General features: G+C 53.4%; 9 protein-coding genes across 9 annotated transcripts; 6 read left to right on the top strand and 3 right to left on the bottom strand.

The window, feature by feature from the left end:
- Positions 1–1,492: 1,492 nt before the first annotated feature.
- MYCGRDRAFT_109999 (uncharacterized protein) lies at positions 1,493–3,138 on the bottom strand (the record flags this gene model as incomplete). Its single annotated transcript, XM_003851585.1, has 4 exons — positions 1,493–2,324; positions 2,378–2,633; positions 2,730–2,745; positions 2,924–3,138. The coding sequence occupies 4 exons, from the start codon at positions 3,136–3,138 to the stop codon at positions 1,723–1,725; spliced, it is 1,089 nt and encodes a 362-aa protein (XP_003851633.1).
- Positions 3,139–4,498: 1,360 nt separating this feature from the next.
- On the bottom strand, positions 4,499–5,629 carry MYCGRDRAFT_86647 (uncharacterized protein; the record flags this gene model as incomplete). The annotated part of the gene is made up of 2 exons (XM_003851584.1): positions 4,499–4,726; positions 4,787–5,629. 2 exons carry the CDS (start codon positions 5,627–5,629, stop codon positions 4,499–4,501), a joined length of 1,071 nt encoding a protein of 356 aa, XP_003851632.1.
- Positions 5,630–6,186: 557 nt separating this feature from the next.
- On the top strand, positions 6,187–7,347 carry MYCGRDRAFT_73499 (uncharacterized protein; the record flags this gene model as incomplete). The annotated part of the gene is made up of 2 exons (XM_003851666.1): positions 6,187–7,027; positions 7,199–7,347. 2 exons carry the CDS (start codon positions 6,187–6,189, stop codon positions 7,345–7,347), a joined length of 990 nt encoding a protein of 329 aa, XP_003851714.1.
- Positions 7,348–7,486: 139 nt separating this feature from the next.
- Positions 7,487–9,191, bottom strand: MYCGRDRAFT_43769 (uncharacterized protein; the record flags this gene model as incomplete). The annotated part of the gene is made up of 2 exons (XM_003851583.1): positions 7,487–9,001; positions 9,069–9,191. The coding sequence occupies 2 exons, from the start codon at positions 9,189–9,191 to the stop codon at positions 7,487–7,489; spliced, it is 1,638 nt and encodes a 545-aa protein (XP_003851631.1).
- A 230-nt stretch (positions 9,192–9,421) lies between these two features.
- Positions 9,422–10,184, top strand: MYCGRDRAFT_73498 (U3 small nucleolar ribonucleoprotein protein imp3; the record flags this gene model as incomplete). The annotated part of the gene is made up of 2 exons (XM_003851667.1): positions 9,422–9,905; positions 9,962–10,184. The coding sequence occupies 2 exons, from the start codon at positions 9,439–9,441 to the stop codon at positions 10,056–10,058; spliced, it is 564 nt and encodes a 187-aa protein (XP_003851715.1).
- A 1,693-nt stretch (positions 10,185–11,877) lies between these two features.
- On the top strand, positions 11,878–12,876 carry MYCGRDRAFT_73494 (uncharacterized protein; the record flags this gene model as incomplete). The annotated part of the gene is made up of 3 exons (XM_003851668.1): positions 11,878–12,085; positions 12,144–12,731; positions 12,790–12,876. The coding sequence occupies 3 exons, from the start codon at positions 11,996–11,998 to the stop codon at positions 12,874–12,876; spliced, it is 765 nt and encodes a 254-aa protein (XP_003851716.1).
- Positions 12,877–13,384: 508 nt separating this feature from the next.
- Positions 13,385–13,939, top strand: MYCGRDRAFT_94117 (uncharacterized protein; the record flags this gene model as incomplete). The annotated part of the gene is made up of 3 exons (XM_003851669.1): positions 13,385–13,598; positions 13,662–13,740; positions 13,819–13,939. 3 exons carry the CDS (start codon positions 13,385–13,387, stop codon positions 13,937–13,939), a joined length of 414 nt encoding a protein of 137 aa, XP_003851717.1.
- A 1,445-nt stretch (positions 13,940–15,384) lies between these two features.
- MYCGRDRAFT_43998 (MEP-1 like protein) lies at positions 15,385–16,163 on the top strand (the record flags this gene model as incomplete). The annotated part of the gene is made up of 2 exons (XM_003851670.1): positions 15,385–15,525; positions 15,585–16,163. 2 exons carry the CDS (start codon positions 15,385–15,387, stop codon positions 16,161–16,163), a joined length of 720 nt encoding a protein of 239 aa, XP_003851718.1.
- A 383-nt stretch (positions 16,164–16,546) lies between these two features.
- MYCGRDRAFT_43207 (uncharacterized protein) lies at positions 16,547–17,160 on the top strand (the record flags this gene model as incomplete). The annotated part of the gene is made up of 3 exons (XM_003851671.1): positions 16,547–16,798; positions 16,888–16,998; positions 17,038–17,160. 3 exons carry the CDS (start codon positions 16,547–16,549, stop codon positions 17,158–17,160), a joined length of 486 nt encoding a protein of 161 aa, XP_003851719.1.
- Positions 17,161–17,917: the final 757 nt, after the last annotated feature.

The following is a 17,917-nucleotide window of genomic DNA, read 5'->3' as shown; positions in this document are numbered from 1 at the left end:
GGTCCGGGAGAAGTACCGTTGACCACGACCGAAAGTCTCGACTGGCATGCGATATCGATCGTCTCGAGCGAGACTCTGAGCACGAAGTCGGGCACAAAATTTTGGTCGTGCTTGACCAAGCCTCCATAGTGCGGAGGGAGATTGGCAGGTTGCGTTCCATTTGAAGCAGGCGACGGGTGCGACGAGCCCGATTCCGGCGCGGGACATGATTGTGCTGCTGTCGTCGCCCAAAATCCAGCATAGAAAGGAATGAGATGTAATAACTTCATGATGTGGAATGGAAAAGACAGCAGTAACGACAGTGGGCCCAAAAGCAAAGGTGGGCGGCGTGGTGGTATCGAGGAGGAGAGCAGACGAGTATAGATGTAATAATACATACGAGTGTAATTCCATGACCCCCGGCAGCCGAGCAGGGATAGCGATGCTGCAAGCCAATGAATCGAGCTTACCACGAGGCCTCATCGCATGAGCATGCCACATGCTGGCGGCGTTTGACCGGAAGTGACAGCGTTTGATTTGATCGATCGCGACCAGGATGTAGCAATGTTTGCTGTTTGCTTGACTGCCGGCAATTGACGGCGACTCGCGAGGCATTTTGAACGAACCCTTTTGTTTCTCCTGGAGGCTGCCCGAGCTGTAGGGGTTCGCAGGCATCGCACTGGAGGCCGCGACTTGAATAGCAGTTCGGCGTTGTCAAAACGACCGCTTGCGCTTGCGGTAGAGTCAAGTATTCCAAGGTTTGCATCTTGGGTCCAGAACAGACATCACCTTTCGTCATCCATCTGTGCGTAATGCTTTTCCTGTCGAGATTCGAAACGCGGAGGCTGAGACTTCTTGGATAGAGTTCGGCTTCGATCTGCGTATGCCGGGGTTTCTCGAGTCAGTCAAGGATCCCATGTCCGATCAGCACTCAAATCTCCCGCACCGTAGCTAAAATCGAATTCCTTTCGGCGTTTCGGGTTTTGGCATCGATAGCTGGTTGTTGTAGGCCAAAAATATTCAGAATGGGGTTCCATTGATCTCGCCTTGCCATCGGGTGTGTCTCTTGTAGATGGGTCGTCGGACATGTTCAATCGGACGGAGCGACCACGCTGAAACGGAGCAATGTACAGTGTGGGAGGAGGAATGGAGAGACAGCCAAAATGCTCTCGAGAAAGTGTAGGACCGTCGGTAACAATGCAATACAGGTTGGAGAGGAGCAAGCCGAGCCAACACGAGGAAAGAAGAACGTAGTTCTAGTGGCTCAGCTAAATTTTCCTCCATCGTGGGTGACAATTCCTTTATATGAAGGCTGAGTTGTTGAGCAAGTATGAGGCCGTAAGATGGACAGGCTTGTAGATCCTTGAGCTGAGGTTGGATGAAAGCTCTTGCCAAGCCAAAGGTAATGATCTACGCCCAAGGCCTGGTGAATTGTACGGCAGTGTTTTGCCTCAACAATGTTGCTTTTTTATCTCTTACGCTGACAACCGCTGAGATCTTGATCGCGTCGCGCTGAGAACGTACCATGCTGGAGCGGGAAAAAGTAGCAGCTCGGTAACCTGCTGCGATGAAGTTCACGGCTGACACTTGATTGCCGCCGGGCATTATGTGCAACACTAAAAGTTGTTCGGTTCATATTGCCGAGAAGAGCGAGCAGGTCTGATTGAAGCTGAAAGATCCAACGCAACGAACGCAACGACATGCCACAAAGGAGAATGAACGGCATAAGCTGGCACCGAAACCTCATCTTGCCACCGCCATCTCATGTCGAAGGGGTGCATCTGCAGCCAGTTCCAGCGGGCTCAATGGTCGCCCGGCAATACCCTGCACCGGCTGGTGTTTGTATGCTGTGTCCTCCACCGATGGAGGAGTCTGGCGATACTGCGGTAGATGGCCCGCATGCGAGAAGTACTGCTCAGAGATCACACCTGCTGGATACTGTGGCCATGGCGATATGCCTTGCATCGGAGATTGTGTTGAGTATGGACTATGAGGGTATGATGGTGGGCCAGGAAGAGGAGGCTGCTTCCTGCGATTACGACGTCGGCGCAGGCAGATTGTCAAGAGTGCGATGGCGGCCAGGAACAGGACGCCTCCCGCAATTCCACCGCCGATGCCGGCTTTGGCACCAGTCGACAGATCAGAAGACGAGTTAGACGAGGATGTAGCGAGTGGAGCAGAACTCGTCGAGGTGGTGGAGGTGGGGCCTGACCGACTCGGAGGTGCAGAATAGCTCGCCGCAGCAGCGTATGTGGAGGGGCCGGGAGTGGCGCTTGCGTCGACGTATACGGAAGTCGTTGGGGCCTTTCGATACGTCGTAAGCTGAGTGAAAGGAGTCGGCGTGTCTGTCGACCTCTGGTCAGTCCACGCCGGTAAACAGAAGGCATGAGGAACATACATCCAGGTACGGCGGTCTCCACCCACGAGCTGGTTCCATCCGTACCGATCGTCGGCGAATAATATCCAGTGCTGCCACCTGCTTTCGAAGGAAGCGAGACGTATGGCGCCAATTGCTTTGGAGCATACAACGCGACCAGCGCGTCGCTGCCCATGTCTTTGCAGCCTCTTGGCGTCAGAACAAGCATATCTGGGGTCGGGTTCCACTCGCAGCCACAACTCTCAGGCGCATGACAGACCCACGCATTCGAGAAGTCCTGGACATCATTGCAGTATTCCAGTGCCGTCCAGGGCGATTTGACTGACATCTGTTAACTCTGACCCGAGGTACATCACTGCCAGGTATCGCTTACGAGGATCGAAGCCGCACTTGTAAGGACAAGTCGAGTCCTTGTACCTGATATCCGTGCATCCGTACCTAAAACGGAAGGGTAGAAGGGTCAACAATGGTTCGGACACAAGGTATAAGGATAGACTGAGACCTGCTGGCATAGTCCGAGGGACTATCTCGGACAGCTACAGGCGTTCTGCCCTTCGGTTTTCTTACATGTAAACGTTGCCCGTCAGTACGTTGTAACAGCTATTGCCAGATAAGCAGGTATCACCCTGCAGACAGCAGGCGGAAGTTCCAGTAGTATTGCACGGCACCAGATTGGAGCCTCCTCGGTACTGCGCACCAGGACCATAGTAACATTGCTGTTGTCCCAGCACTGCGGTGGCCACGAGAGCGAAGCAGGCGGCTGTGGCGAGACGCTTGAACATCTTTGCAATGCGGCTGTCGAATAGTGGATGATGTATGATGAGAGTCGAGGCAGGGGATGAAATTGACCTGGAAGGTGGACGTGGACTTGGAGTCGGCCCACGGGTCTCACGGCACCAGCTACAACCGAATGTCTCTCGCCGCCGGGGCTAGCTACGAATAGTAGGTTGGCCAAGCGTAAGCAGATTGAGGCACAACGTCTGAACTGGCATGCAGTGCGCACTCAGCTGCCAAGGACGAGCCAGAGGCAACGGGCGAATTTCGTTGTTCGCAAGGCCAGAGGCGACATCGATTTCATACCCCTTCAGCAGCTTGCTTTTGCAATCGTGGAGATGTTCGGATCAATCGTCGTGATTATCAGGCAACGTCAAGGCATTGATTGAGGGCCTGTCAATGTCGCACCGCAGGCAATGTTTGCGGCTGACAGCGTGCATGATGCGCAAATGTCCAGCAAGGACCAGTAGCTGAGCTCCCGGTGTGGTCAGCGTGTCAGCACGACACGAATCGTGTTTATAGACAGTGGTGACTCGGCGGAGGTTCAGGGCCAGGTACAAATTCGCAACGTCCTACGGCGCCCCCAGTGATTGGCGTGAACGGCTTTGGAGGCGCGCCGAAGATTGTGTAGAACATCACCTGCGGCGGCCAAATAACATGTGTCCACATGTTAGGAGTATGCCTCCATAACGCGAACCGGTGATGTAACGGGACGACTTCTTAGCCGGCGCGCTAACTCTCAGGTCTGCTCACGAACATGCACCAAAGATCGGTTTGAAGCCTTCACAAGGCAGGCTTGTCTTGCCAATGGATCCAGAAGTCGAAGTCACCGTGGAATTGCCAAATGCGAGTAAAGGCCGGTGTGTGCTCAGAAAACAAGGGCGGGTGACCCTTCAATCTCCGTGGGTTCTTCTCTTGATTGTCGCGAAGTCTGTCGAGGTCAAGATAAGTCGTGGCCAGACGATATACCTGACGAATACATCTCCGGTCGCTTATGGCCCGGGTCCACGCTGAGTAACCTGATGACCTGATGCCATTGCTTCCCATTCCTGCTCCATCTCGGCCCGACATTCAACGAATCCCACCACGCTGTTTTTGCCCATATGACAGTAGCTGCATCTGCTCGCATCGTTGGCATTGCCAGGCCATGAAGGACGATCACACAACTCTCCGCACCTGGCGCCGTATGGATTTCTGCCGTGACATGCAGAGCTAGGGTCATTAAATCGACACCTGGAAGGCTGAGCCGGATCCTTCATTGGACGTGGAACAGAGCAACGAGGCAGAGGTCCGAGGCTAGTATGCAATGTAGCCATCCCAAAACTTCCGGTAGCAGTGTGTCATTCATCACACCAATCTCTTGGAGGCTTAGTCGCTGAGTGGTTCAGACTCGTCATCTTCACTGCTGGCTTTCTTCGCTCCCTTTCTTTTGCTGCCAGCCTTTGCCTTTTTAGCGGCCTCCTTCTCTCGCTTACGGTCTTGCTGCTCGGTGAGGCGCTTTCGCTCTGGTTCGCCCTTTCGCGACAACTGCTTCTCCAGGCTCAAGAACTCCTCACTTTCAATGTCCATGCCCAGAAGGCTCTCCATGAGTTTAATCTCTGTAGCATCAACAATCCTGTCTTCCTTCTCCTTGCCCTTCTCGTCCTTCACGGGTACGCCATCATCGTCTATGATCGTGATCGGCGTCTCCAAAATTAGAGGCATACCCCAGAAGCGAGAATCGTTGACAAGGGTATGGAATGCGCGTAGACCCAAGAATCCAGTCCCGATGTTGGCGTGGAGGTCTCGGTGAGAGTCAAAGGGCGCCTTCGAATCGTTGATGTGCATTGCACGCAGATACTTGAATCCAACGACATCCTCAAACTTATCGAATGTTTCTTTGAACGCCGCTGGGGTCCTCAGATCATACCCTCCAGCAAAAGTATGGCAAGTATCGATGCAGACGCCGATACGATCTTTATTGCTCACGAGCTCGATGATGTCGCGAAGATCCTCGAATGTGCTGCCGAGAACATTCCCGCCTCCAGCCATGTTCTCTAGCAAGGTGATCACCGTGCTAGTCTCAGCGTGGGCTCGATTGATGTTATCGGCCAGATGTGCGATGGCTTCGGCTCGGTCGTTAGACACCGTGTTTCCTGGGTGTATATTGTATAAAGAGATCCCGAGTCTTTCACAGCGTTTGAGATCGTCAAGATAGGACGTATAAGCCTGCTCTGTACGGTCCTTATCTGTATGTGCCATGTTGACGAGATACGAACCATGAGGAACGATATACTTGCTTTGCTCATATGATTGTGTTCTGCAATTCGCATGAAACGAGGAGCATTGATCATCTGTCAAAGGTGGATTTGCCCACTTTCGTTGCGACTTCAAAAACACGGCGAAAGCATTCGCGCCAATCTGAACAGCATTACCGACAGCATTTTGTACGCCACCTGCACTACTGATATGAGCTCCGAGGAAGAGCTTGTGACCGGTTGTCCGTGCTGCGAACGGCATTGCCTCTGCTTCCTTCTCTTCTTTCGTTTTGCGCTTGCGAACGACTTTCTTCTTCTCCTCCTCCTCCTCTTCGCCTTCGACACCGTTCTCCGCCTTGACTTGCTTCTTTGTGCGCTTCTTCGCTTGGGTAGGCGAGGTGGTACGCTCCTCCTCTGCCTCGATATCGGGCTCGACTTTCGGCTTCTGTTTGGTCGCTCGTGGCGCCGAGACTCTCTTCTTCGTCGAGGGCGACCCTGCTACTGCTTGAGGTTCCTCCTTGATCTTCTGCCTCTTCGAAGGGGAAGGTTTCTTGATCTCTGCCTCTGAGGCTGGTACCAGATGTTCGATCTCTTCTTGAACGATCTTGCTGACCTTCCGTTTCGGCATTGTCGACGAAGGTAACGATGGCAAGTCAATGCCGTCGAGTGAGCTGTGCAGCTCGAGAATGACGCGAAGAGCGGTCGATAGCTCCGGTCGAGCCTGAGGCAGGAACAAGCGACCAAAAGTTTAGCCGGTCTCTGAACATTTTTTGACCGATAACTCGACTTCTCTATTCACGCAACTGCCACCACACAACCATGCCGAAATCCGCTCGAAAGCCTGCCAGTAATGGAGTTGGCAAAGGGGATCCTTACGCCGGCGCTGCGGCGCGCAAGAGCAAAGCCGCGAACAATATCTTCAAGATGAACACAGACATCGGTCAGCACATTTTGAAGAACCCCGGCGTAGCGCAAGCGATCGTGGACAAAGCAGATGTCAAGCAGAGCGATATTGTGCTGGAAGTCGGTCCAGGAACGGGAAACTTGACGACTCGCATACTGGAGAAAGCAAAGAAGGTCATCTGCGTGGAACAAGATCCTCGCATGGCGGCTGAAATCACCAAGCGATTCCAGGGCACACCTGCTGCGAAACGACTAGAGCTGATCCTCGGAGATGTGATCAAGATGCCTGAACTCCCATACTTCGACGTCTGCATCTCCAACACTCCATACCAAATTTCCTCGCCTCTTACATTCAAACTCCTGGCCACGAGCCCCGCTCCTCGATCCTGCGTACTCATGTTTCAGCGCGAATTCGCCATGCGACTATTTGCGAAACCCGGGGACAAGCTGTACAGTCGACTGTCGGTCAACTGTCAGATGTGGGCGAAGGTGGATCATGTCATGAAGGTGGGCAAGAACAACTTCAATCCGCCTCCACAGGTGGAGAGCAACGTGGTGCGGATATGTCCGAAGAACCCGAGGCCGCAGATCAGCTACGACGAATGGGACGGACTGCTACGAGTGTGCTTTGTGCGGAAGAACAGAGTGCTGAGGAGTGCGTTCATTGGGACAACGAGTGTGATGGCAATGTTGGAGTCGAATTACAGGACGTTTTGCGCGCAGAACGAGATTCCTCTGGACGATTCGCCGATCGAAGGTACAGAGGGAGAGGGCATGGACGTCGATGATGGGGAGGACAATGCTGGAGAGGACGACTGGGCTGGCATCATGGACGTCGACGAAGATGAGGATGTACCAGACTTCTTCAAAGAAGAGGCGGACAAAAAGGCAAAGAAGCTGGCAGGCAACCCGAATCGAAAGAGGAAAGGAAAGGTTTCTGAGCTGGTCCGGGCAAAGGTCATGAAGGTCTTGGAGACGGACACCGAACTGGCAGATAAGCGCTCAAGAATGTGCGACGAGGGAGACTTCTTGAAATTGCTGTATGCTTTCAACCAAGAGGGCATACATTTTGCTTGATCTCGAAGGAGATCCACTAGGCAGTTGCAAATTTAGCGAGGCGTTGGCAGGTCAAAAGTTGATATGACATGATATGATACCCATTCTCGAGCTCTATTCATCGCTGTCTCCCTTTGTGAACTATGCCTCCATTCGGAATCTAAACATCCTCTTCAAATCTCCTGACCAGAAGTCCCGTCTTCTGCAGATCTTCCTTGACCTGCTTGACCGTCCACTCTCCACGGTGAAACATACCCGCACCCAACGCAGCATCAACGTTCGTCTTGCTGAACACTTCCGCGAAGTGTCCGGAGTTTCCGGCACCACTTGACGCAATGACTGGGATCTTGATCGCAGCCTTGACACTGCGGATCAGCTCCAGGTCGAAGCCGGAATTTGTGCCATCCTTGTCAATGCAGTTCAGTAAGATCTCGCCTGCACCCATCGCTTCGACAGCTTGGGCGAGCTGGACGACATCGAGATCCCGAGTCTCGCGCCCTCCTTTGATGGTGCAGGCGTACCAGCAGTAGTTTTCGCCGTCCGGTCCCGGGCAGGCGGTCTCGATGGTGTTATGCGGTGTGGAGTCTGGCGACTTGACGTACACGCGTTTGGGATCGATTGATACAACCACGGCTTGTGCTCCGTACGCCTCGCTGATAGTCTCGATTGCGGTCTTTCGTGTGAGCGTCTTGTTTGACTCGTAGTACTGCTCAGCAGCTGTGACGGCATCTGATCCGATGGAGACCTTGTCGGCTCCGGACTTGAAGTACAGCGTCGCGACTTCGAGCGCGGGTACCGTTCTGCCAGTCTCGGGATCGTGCGTATCGCGAATCCCACCACCGATCGTCAAGGGAACGAAGACTGTCGCGGATGTCTGGCGCAGAACTTCCAGCATGGGCAGATCCTTGAGCGGCGTTTCTCGGAAAGAGGTGATATTGAGGAAAGTGACTTCGTCTGCACCCTGTTCGTAGTATTGCTGTGCCTTTTGAACAGGCTTTCCAAGATTTCGGACGGCGTTATCGGACTTCTCGCGAACGTCGTACTGATCGCCTTTCGTGACGACGAGATCGCCCTGGTCATTCGCGCGCACGTCCAGGCATGCAATGATCCTACGTGTGAGGCCTTCTCGTGTCGATGCAGTTTCGAGGTCTGTTGGCAATGGCTCACTTTTCCGACCCTCGAGGAAAGCTTTCAACACGCGCTGTCCTGCGGCGCCACTCTTCTCCGGATGGAATTGTGTCGCGAACACATTGCCTTTTGCGATGGCTCCGACGAACTCCTCGTTGCCATACCGGGCTTTCGCCACAGTCCAGCCGTCCTTCTCAAGTTCACCTTCTCGATATGGTACCGCATACGAGTGTACATAATAGTATTTGCTGTCGGGTCTAAGGCCGTATATGCTTTGATTACTTCCGCTGGTGTTTGCAGAATTCCATCCAATGTGTGGTACACTCTTGTCGCTAGAGTCGAAGCGTTGCAGACGAGCATTGATGATTCCAAGACCTGAAACTGTCGGGTTCTCTTCCGATCCTTCGAATAATGCTTGGATGCCCACACAGATTCCCATGAAAGGTTTGCCAGAGCGAATGTGCTTTTGCACAGGCGCGACGTATCCTGCATTCTTGAATTGTGTTAAGCAGTGACCGAAGTGGCCGACACCAGGAAGGATCAAGATCTACAGTTGCAAGTCGCCTGTTAGCCATCAGTTCAAAAGAACAAATCAATGCGTCCACGATCCTCACCTCAGCATTTGCTACATCTTCTGGTGACTTTACCCATTCGACTTGCCAGCCAAGCTTCTCGATCGCATTGACCAGAGAGCGAATGTTCCCTGCTGCATAATCGAGCAAATGAACGACAGGCATTTTGCAACTCTGGTATGTCTCGCAATTGTTATCGCATTGATCCGTAGCAACGCAAGAACAAGTGACGTTGTCGTGGTGGGAAAAATGTTGGTCGATCTGACTCCAAAGTAAAGTCCGCACTAAGTCAGTCACTAGCGTCGCATCGCTTTGCGAAAGCCGAATCCGAGATTTCCTGGCGACGACGAGACTTCACTGCAATCACGAGATCTTCTAAATCTCATCCTCCAACACATCTACACCGTTCAAGATGGTGCGCAAATTGAAGCATCATGAGCAGAAGCTCCTGCGGAAAGTCGACTTCATCAACTACCCTGGCGACGACCAGCATCGCTCCGCAGCGGTCATCCGACGATACTCAGTCTCGAACCCAGCCGATTACACCTCATACAATCGTCTCGCCGGCAAATTGCGACACCTGGCGCACCGCATCGCACTTTTGCCACCGGAATCAGCGTTTCGGAGAAAACAAGAGGATGTTCTGTTGGAGAAGCTACACGATATGGGCTTGCTAGGCATCGGGGGAGGCGGAAAGGGAAAATTGAGCGATGTGGAGAAGAAGATCACAGTGTCTGCCTTCTGCCGAAGGAGACTGGGTGTTGTCATGACCAGATTGAGGATGTCGGAGACTGTTTCATCAGCGAACAAGTTCATCGAGCAAGGTCATGTTCGTGTGGGAACTGAGGTGGTCACCGATCCCGCCTTTCTCGTTACCAGGTAAGGAAATACTAACATGACTTGAGCGGACCCTGTGATGCTGACACTCACGATAGGAACATGGAAGACTTCGTGACATGGGTCGACTCATCGAAGATCAAGAGGAACATCATGAAGTACCGTGACAAGCTGGACGACTTTGACCTGCTATAACAGTCCTGCATACTGCTCTGACCGGACGAGACACGGACCCTGCACAGCACATCATTCCCAAGACTGGCGCCATGGTTGCTCAGTTGTCCTTGTTCGGAGCTCACGGTTCTGAGAGATGCCCGGAGCGGGACCGTCACCGTCACGTGAAAGTCCTCGAGCACATGCAGGGTTTCAACGACCCCCCACACTCCTCCTGCTTTCTGCGCACTACCTTTCCTCAACCTTCGAGCATTCACTATTAACGGCAAACGTCGTCTTCGCCATTTCTGGACCCATCTGGAAGGCAATCAAACGGCTTGCAACATTTTACAAAGGTTTTTGGGGTCATCTTCAGCACTCCTGCCATCATGCTCGCTGTCACTACCACCGCCGCTACCACGTCGTCGCTGAACCCACTCGAAAAGGGCAAGGCACGCTACAGTGCGCAAGGCTTTGACAGAGACGAGCCGAAGTACGAAGGAAGGCTGCCATCGGGGTTATCAAAGTCTGCCGTCGCTCGCAAGTCTGCCTCGACATATTCCGCCCTACAGCAGCATCCAGGGTTCCATCAATTCAAGATTGAGAGGCCACCTCCAGCCGCGGGTGCGCGTCTGATGAAGACCACGAGGGATGCAGACGATGCGACGCCTTATATTGATGACAACGAAGCTCTTGAGGTAGGCATGCGCGGCACAAGCCCCACAAAGCATAAATCTCACACGGCACAGCACGCCATCACCAAGATGCGACGAGACCGGGAAGTCTTCTCTGCCCAAGAATCGAAGCTTTCCCAACGACAGGCGACCTTTGAACCGTCTTCTGAGACGAAGAAAATAAAATCCGAGACCTCTCCTCCCCGAAGGCACAATCCACGTGCTGGTGACAAGAGATCGGCCGTGCCAGGGTTAAGCGCCACCCACCCATCACACTACACTCGCCCACTGCCCGTCATCGCTGAACATCCCATGTCACCCTCACGAGTGTCTTCAAAGCGGCCACATCATCGCCCAGTCCATGAAATGCAGCCTGAGCTTGCTGTCCCACCTTGGCAAGTCTACTCCGACCCCAAGCGCTTGACCTCGGCGGTGCCTATGGTCGACAATCCGAGGTTCCGTCTGCTGAAGATGGATGTCAAACCTGATCAGCCTAGTGTTGTCAGTCCTCTGTTCATGATTGCGTTGCCATTGGGCACCTTGATCGAGGGCGCGAATCGGTATGAGGATGACAGAGTTTAGCGTGGGGTTATTATTCGAAAACAAGGAGCAATTTTTCAGGCTCCGTACTGAACGTGTGTGTGCGTGTGCTCAGTCCCGGGCTCCGTGGTCTCGCTCAGACCGCACCGAACGTGTCGATCTTCGGTGGCTTGCAGTGTGCAATCTGCGCAAGAGAGAATTTGGGGCAGCGAAGCAGTAACGATGCGTTCGTTCCCGGCCAAAGTATACAATCTGAGTCATAGGAGTTCAAGGCGATCGACGCGTTTTGATCGAAGCAATGGAGATATCTGGAGCTGGTCATAGACAGATTGCATAGACCTTGGCGTGACAGCCTCTCCTTCCAGATCGTCTCATGCTACAAATCGCTACTCGTACGCTACGGAACCCACAAGGTGTATAGTGAAGACTCACGCCCTCATTACGACCAATCAATCTCAAATGCCGTCTATGCCGTTTATCAAGGAGCAAAAATGATGCTCGTGAGGAAGTGAGGTGTCTTCGATCTATGTTCAAACTTCGGAAATGGCTCCGATTCCGCTTTTGCGCCTCGACCGGTTGAATGATGTCCCGGCCGATGAGGCGTCTCTTTCTTGAGCATCAACACTCCTCTTCTTTCAATGGAAGATCTGGTATAAACAGCACAGTCCAATCAGGATCGTGTAGTTGAACGCAATTTGAATCTACATCTTGAAGTCCCGTACTCGACCCGCACCCAAACACTTGGACCACACGAATCATCTCGACATGTCGGTCCAGAAAGTCGCCCTCATTACAGCAGGCACAGCAGGGCTAGGAGCACAAGTTGCTCGCGTGCTGGCACCTGACTTCCGTGTGGTATTCCAGAGCACTCTCCGACTTGCACACATAACAATGTACTGACATCCTGTCCCAGGCCATCAACTACGCCAACAACACAGAGCGAGCCAACACCCTCATCAAGGAATTAGAAACCATTCCCAACACAAGCAACAGTGCATCCACCTCTCCACGCTTCGCCGCCTTCCAAGCAGACGTCGGCTCCCGCCCTGCTCTCCAGGACCTAGTCCACCAAACCGTCTCGACCTTCGGCCGCATCGACCTAGTCGTCAGCAACGCCGGCTGGACTCGAATCACCAACTTCGCCAACCTCGAGGAAGGCATGATCGACGAAGATTGGGACCGATGCTTCCTGTACAACGTCAAAGCACATTTATGGCTACTTCACGCGGCGAAAGCAGAGCTGGAACGCACAGAGGGAGCATTTATCACCACGGCGAGTATTGCGGGAGTCAAGCCAAGCGGTTCTTCGTTACCGTATGCGGTGACAAAGGCGGCGGCGATTCATCTGAGCAAAAGTTTGGCGATGATTTGTAGTCCGAAGATTAGGGTCAATTCTGTGAGTCCGGGACTGTTGCTTACGGAGTGGGGAATGAAGTTTCCCGAGGAGAAGAGGGAGGCGGCGAGGGAGAGGACGGCGTTGAAGAGGTTGGCTACTGTTGAGGTGAGTTTTCTTCGGGACGTCTGTCATTTTGAACTTCGGCTTGCTAATGTGTGACCAGGACTGTGCCGATCAGATCAGAGCATTGGCTTTGAATCGATCGATGACGGGACAGAATATCAATATCGATGGTGGATTGACTTTGTAGATCGATGGATATACGGTCCAGTCTCTGTGCTCCCATATTCCTTTGTCGAATGTCGCACAGCGCCCTCCCTGAGATGCATGACATATGCAGCTACCCAGTTCCGTTTCTCAACACTCTTCGGTCTGCAGCACGAGCGCGTCTACACGGGATGCGACTGTGTTCTCTCTGATCATCTTACCAGATCCGCGTAACAATCAATCATCATGTAGTCCTTCTGGATCTCTAGACAACCTCGAATCTTGCTTTCATGCAAGGCCCCGTGTTACCCTCGCTGAAGCCACATGGTCATCGGGAAGTTTGCCTCTCACAAGCGCACAGAGTGGTTGTGCAGGATCAGAAAAATTTCCTTTCTTCTGGTTGAGACCTTGCGTTCGGAGGCAAGGTTCAGCGTGCAGAGAACGCAAAGACAACTTACATTTATACTTCCCTGACCTCTTTCATCTCTTGTCGTGCCTGTTCTCTCGCCCACCTCGTCATTTCGTCACCTCATCTCGACATCTCGCCGATCATGCGGACCACAACGCTCGCTCTCGTGGGACTCGCCACGTCCATCTCCGCTTTCCCATTTCCTTGGACAAGTCTTCGCAGAACAAGCGATTCGGGCTTCATCGCCGCCGATGAGCTCAATATCCTCGCTCCCGTGCGGGTGGGAATTTACATTTGCCAGAACGCAGACTGGGTGGGACCTTGTGAGCATCTGTTGAACGGACCGGGAATGTGCAGTAAGTTCACTCGAGAAGATCCAGACACCGTTCCGTGAGTGCTGGGCACTGACAACGCGATAGTCAACCTCAGCGACCAGCTTGCCGGAGAAGTGAGCTCCGTAGGACCGGATCCGGAAGCTTCGGGATGCACCTTGTTCGAGTAAGTCGTCCGTCCGCTCTCTGTATGCGTGGATATACGACGGCAAACCAAGGCTAATGCTCGATATCTTGATTGCAGGGAGGAGAATTGCAAAGGCGACCAGATTGTGGGACTGAAGACGCCGGGAGAGTCGAATCTGGGTCTGAGCCCGCAAGCCGGGAGGTTCAACGACGTGTTTCGGAGTTATATCTGCTATTAGTTGGGAGGAAGGCAATGGAGAGACATTGCGAAAACAGGGAGCAGCGACCGATAGTGTTGGTGCCTCAGGCACGAGTGCTTAGATTGAAGTTCGCTTAACAGATACGGCATATGCACCTTCAGATTTGGCCCCTGCTTCAACCACCAGACAACTCACCATGCATATGCATCCCTTGCAAGTGGCACGCTACGTTGTACAGGCGACGCCTTCGTTATCAGTCACCTCACCTGCTTCTTTGGATAGCTGGATACAACCTTCCTAATTGAACCAACGCCCTCCGTCTCGTGGGTCGATCAAGCTCTACTTCGACCTTGGCATGGCCGCAGATCTTCCAATTGAAGCTCGCTGCGCCGGTTGCCAAGTCTCGTCCACACCTTCCATTGCTCCTTCCGTTCCTGGTGGCGCGCAGATCAAACTTGCAGAGATGCACATTGCAGGGCGGAGGGGGCGTGAGGGGAAGTGAGGTGGAAGAGAGGGTGCTGACTGTCCGCCCACGATGATGGGTGCGGGACCTTGATGGCTGCAATTCTGGTACAAATATGAGCCTGATGGAGACTATGTCTCATCACTCCTCTCAGAGCACCTCTTTGCCACCTCCCGGACGCAGCAATCCGGATCTATCAACACCCACCGAGAATCACGAACGACGAGGCTTGACCGACAATCCCGCAGCCCCGTCGGCCTTGTCCGGCGTCTGCTTCATGTTGAGTGCAGCTGGAGCTATGACCGGCGATAGCATTGGTGCTGAGCGAGTCCACTGCAATATACGCCGCGGTTTCTACACATTCTTCTCGGCCGACTGTCCTTCTTCCGTCCTGTCACCCCGACTCGTGCATATGTCGCACACGATCAAAAGTCGGCGGACTCCGACTGGAGGACCGATTTCTCCGTGCTGGCCATTCAATCTATCAAATGACCACTCTACAGCCTACTTCCGCAATGCGAACCAACCATGCCAAGGAGTCTCGCGCTGAACCCTTGCAGAATCTCCTGCCTTATTGGGTAACGACTGGCATTGCAAGCTGCTAAACTACCCAACCACATGTCCCTTCCGACCAATCAAGGCACTTGTCCGACGAACGGCGATAAGTGATCGTCTGCAAACTGCCCTGCTTTGTATGCGAAACATTGTAGCTCGATGCTATGGTACCTTCTCGTAGGGGAGACACGCGAGACAAGCGTGACAAGCGAGATGGATGGAAATGGCAACTCGCCGTTCAGCGAGTCCATCTCAGGAGTGGGTATAAAGAGGTCGACGTAGGTCGTTGGAGGAGCGTTTCTCTGACATCCTCATTCAATCATCTCATCTCATCCCAAGCTCCATTTCCAACACCGCCAACATGAGAGTCGCCATCTTCCTCGCCGCAGCTTCTGCCAGCTTCGCCTACGCCAAAGAATACGTTCGTTGCGGCACTCCCAATGTGTCCGACACCCACAAGCATGAGATGAACGTTGCCATCGAGGCTGCTGCGGACAGCTTCTCCGCCCAGGCTGCCAATGTCGACGTTTTCGTGCACGTCGTGACTACTTCCGCCAAGTCGAGCCGCTACACGCAGTCTCAGGTCAACAGACAGATCCAGGCCATGGTTAGTAACTCTCCAACCCAACTCAAACGTGAACTCGCAACTGACTTTCATCCTCACAGAACTCCGCATACAGCTCCATGGCCATCTCTTTCAACCTCATCGACACCGACTTCACCGTCAACAACGCTTGGGCCGCCGCAGGCCAGGGTTCCTCCGCTGAACTCGCCATGAAGCAAGCGCTCAAGAAGGGCTCATACGGCGACCTCGACCTCTACTTCCTCTCCGACCTCGGCGGCGGCCTCCTCGGATTCTGCTACTTCCCCGTCGCCAGCCCCACCACCCGCGACCGCCAGCTCGACGGCTGCATCAACTTGGCCGACTCTCTCCCCGGCGGCTCCGCTACCAACTACAACATGGGCTACACCGCCGTGCACGAGGTCGGTCACTGGTTCGGTCTCTTCCACGTCTTCCAGGGCCAGTCTTGCTCCGGTGCTGGTGACTCTGTGTCCGACACCCCGATTCAGTCGACTGCTACCAGCGGCTGCCCGGTCAACAAGGATTCTTGCCCGAATGCTGCGGGTCTGGACTCGATCAGGAACTTCATGGACTACTCGTACGATTCTTGCATGACTGGCTTCTCTGCTGGTCAGAGTACTCGTGCCAACTCGCTTTACAGCCAGTACCGCGCTGGCAAATAAGCGTTGGAATGAATGATTTTGAATAATGGCATTTTGAGCGAGGCGTGGCGGCGATGAGCGATGAGCATGATGAAGGCAGCATATGGCGATCTCTTATGTTTGGTGGTAGAAGAAGCATATAGCTTGGACACGGGTAGCTTGGATATAGCAAGCAAACGATGAATGAGTTGAATAAACTTGTCGAGTGCCATCCCGATCGTCTTCTCGAAAGTGCATTCTCGCCTTGAGTGAAGTGGGGGCTGACGCCACGCGTTTGACACGTGCAAACGCGACTACCTACCTCACTTCATCAACCAACCATTAACAACTTCCAACCCTTTTCAAAACAATCCAACAACACCATCCAACCTCCATCAACATCAAAATATACAACCATCATCACAATGTCCTCCAAACCCTCACGCAAGCGTGTCGCCGCCTTCGAAGATCCCGACTCCGACACCAATAACCAGCAGACCAAGAAATCCAAAAAGACATCTGGCTTCAGCACAGAAATGCAAACCGACGCCGATGGCAATCCATTCTGGGAGATCTCGAACAAGCGCCGCTTGGGTGTCAGCACGTTCAAGAACAATGTCATGGTCAGCATTCGGGAGTTTTACGAGAAAGATGGACAGATGTTGCCGGGTAAGAAGGTATGTTTCCACCTTGCTTGTGAGATCTGAGAGTCCGAAAGCGAAATTGTTCGCGTGGTGAGTTGCGTGCTGATGATATCAATGTCTAGGGTGTGACGCTCACGACGGAGCAGTTCAATGCTGTGATTGAGCTGTTGCCGCAGATTGAGCCGGTGTTGAAGGAGAAAGGGGTGGATGTTGTGAGGCCGGAGTACGATCAGGTGGGTGATACTGCGGCGAAGGACGACAGTGAGGACGAGGATGAGGCCGAATTTGAGGAAGTGGTCAAGCCCGTCGAGACGAAGAAGGTGAATCGGCTCGACAAGTACAAGAACAAGAACAAGAAGAATCACGAGAGTACGAGTGAGGAGGATGCTGGCTGAGGAGTGTTACATTCGAAGGGACAGGATCAAATGAACCGAGCTGGATGGACTTGCTTCGACGGAATTCCCAGGACGAGAGCAACGAGCACACGACGCCACGGTGAAGCTACGAGAGCCGGCGTAATCAGGTGGTCGAACAAAACTTTGCGCCTCTGCTGAGCAGCACCGCCACTGTGATGAATATGAGACTTGTTCCTGACTGTCTAACGCCTCAGTGCATACATGGCAGGGGGTGAGCCGCATGGCGCGAACCAGTCAGTGATACTGCGATCACGCAGGAGTCATGAGCCGAATCAGCTCACTGTATCATACATCTCGAACAGCGAGTTGCTCCGCTTTCAGTCTCATTTGCGTTCACTCCGCCTCTTTGTTTCGCAAGGAGCGGCGCCATGGGCATTTAGCTGTCTCAGACGCGGTCTTACCTGGTTCACACGCACCGCAGCCCCTTCGTATCGGCACGCAATACATAAACCTGCATCGCTTCCCTTCCTGGCCCTTGATCAGACCACATATCATCACACTTTCTCGCCTTCCATCCGAAGAACATTTCGCATCGCCGCCGCTCTCTACATTACAATGGACGAACAACTCCCGCAGAAGCCAGCCACCCGATCCTCCCTCTATCATGCCGACACTCATCGACGTCTACCACTTCCTCGTGTATCCCGAGCTAGCGTTCCGCGAGCAGTAAGTGATCTTGCGCCCTGCCATTTGCGACTCGTGCTGATGTGTACAGGATGCTCGCTGATTGCGAGAC

This window comes from Zymoseptoria tritici, chromosome 6, assembly GCF_000219625.1.
Source record: "Zymoseptoria tritici IPO323 chromosome 6, whole genome shotgun sequence".
NCBI classification, from domain to species: Eukaryota; Fungi; Ascomycota; class Dothideomycetes; order Mycosphaerellales; family Mycosphaerellaceae; genus Zymoseptoria; species Zymoseptoria tritici.
The sequence above is the reverse complement of the archived record's forward strand: the minus strand, read 5'-3'. Positions and strand labels throughout refer to the sequence as shown.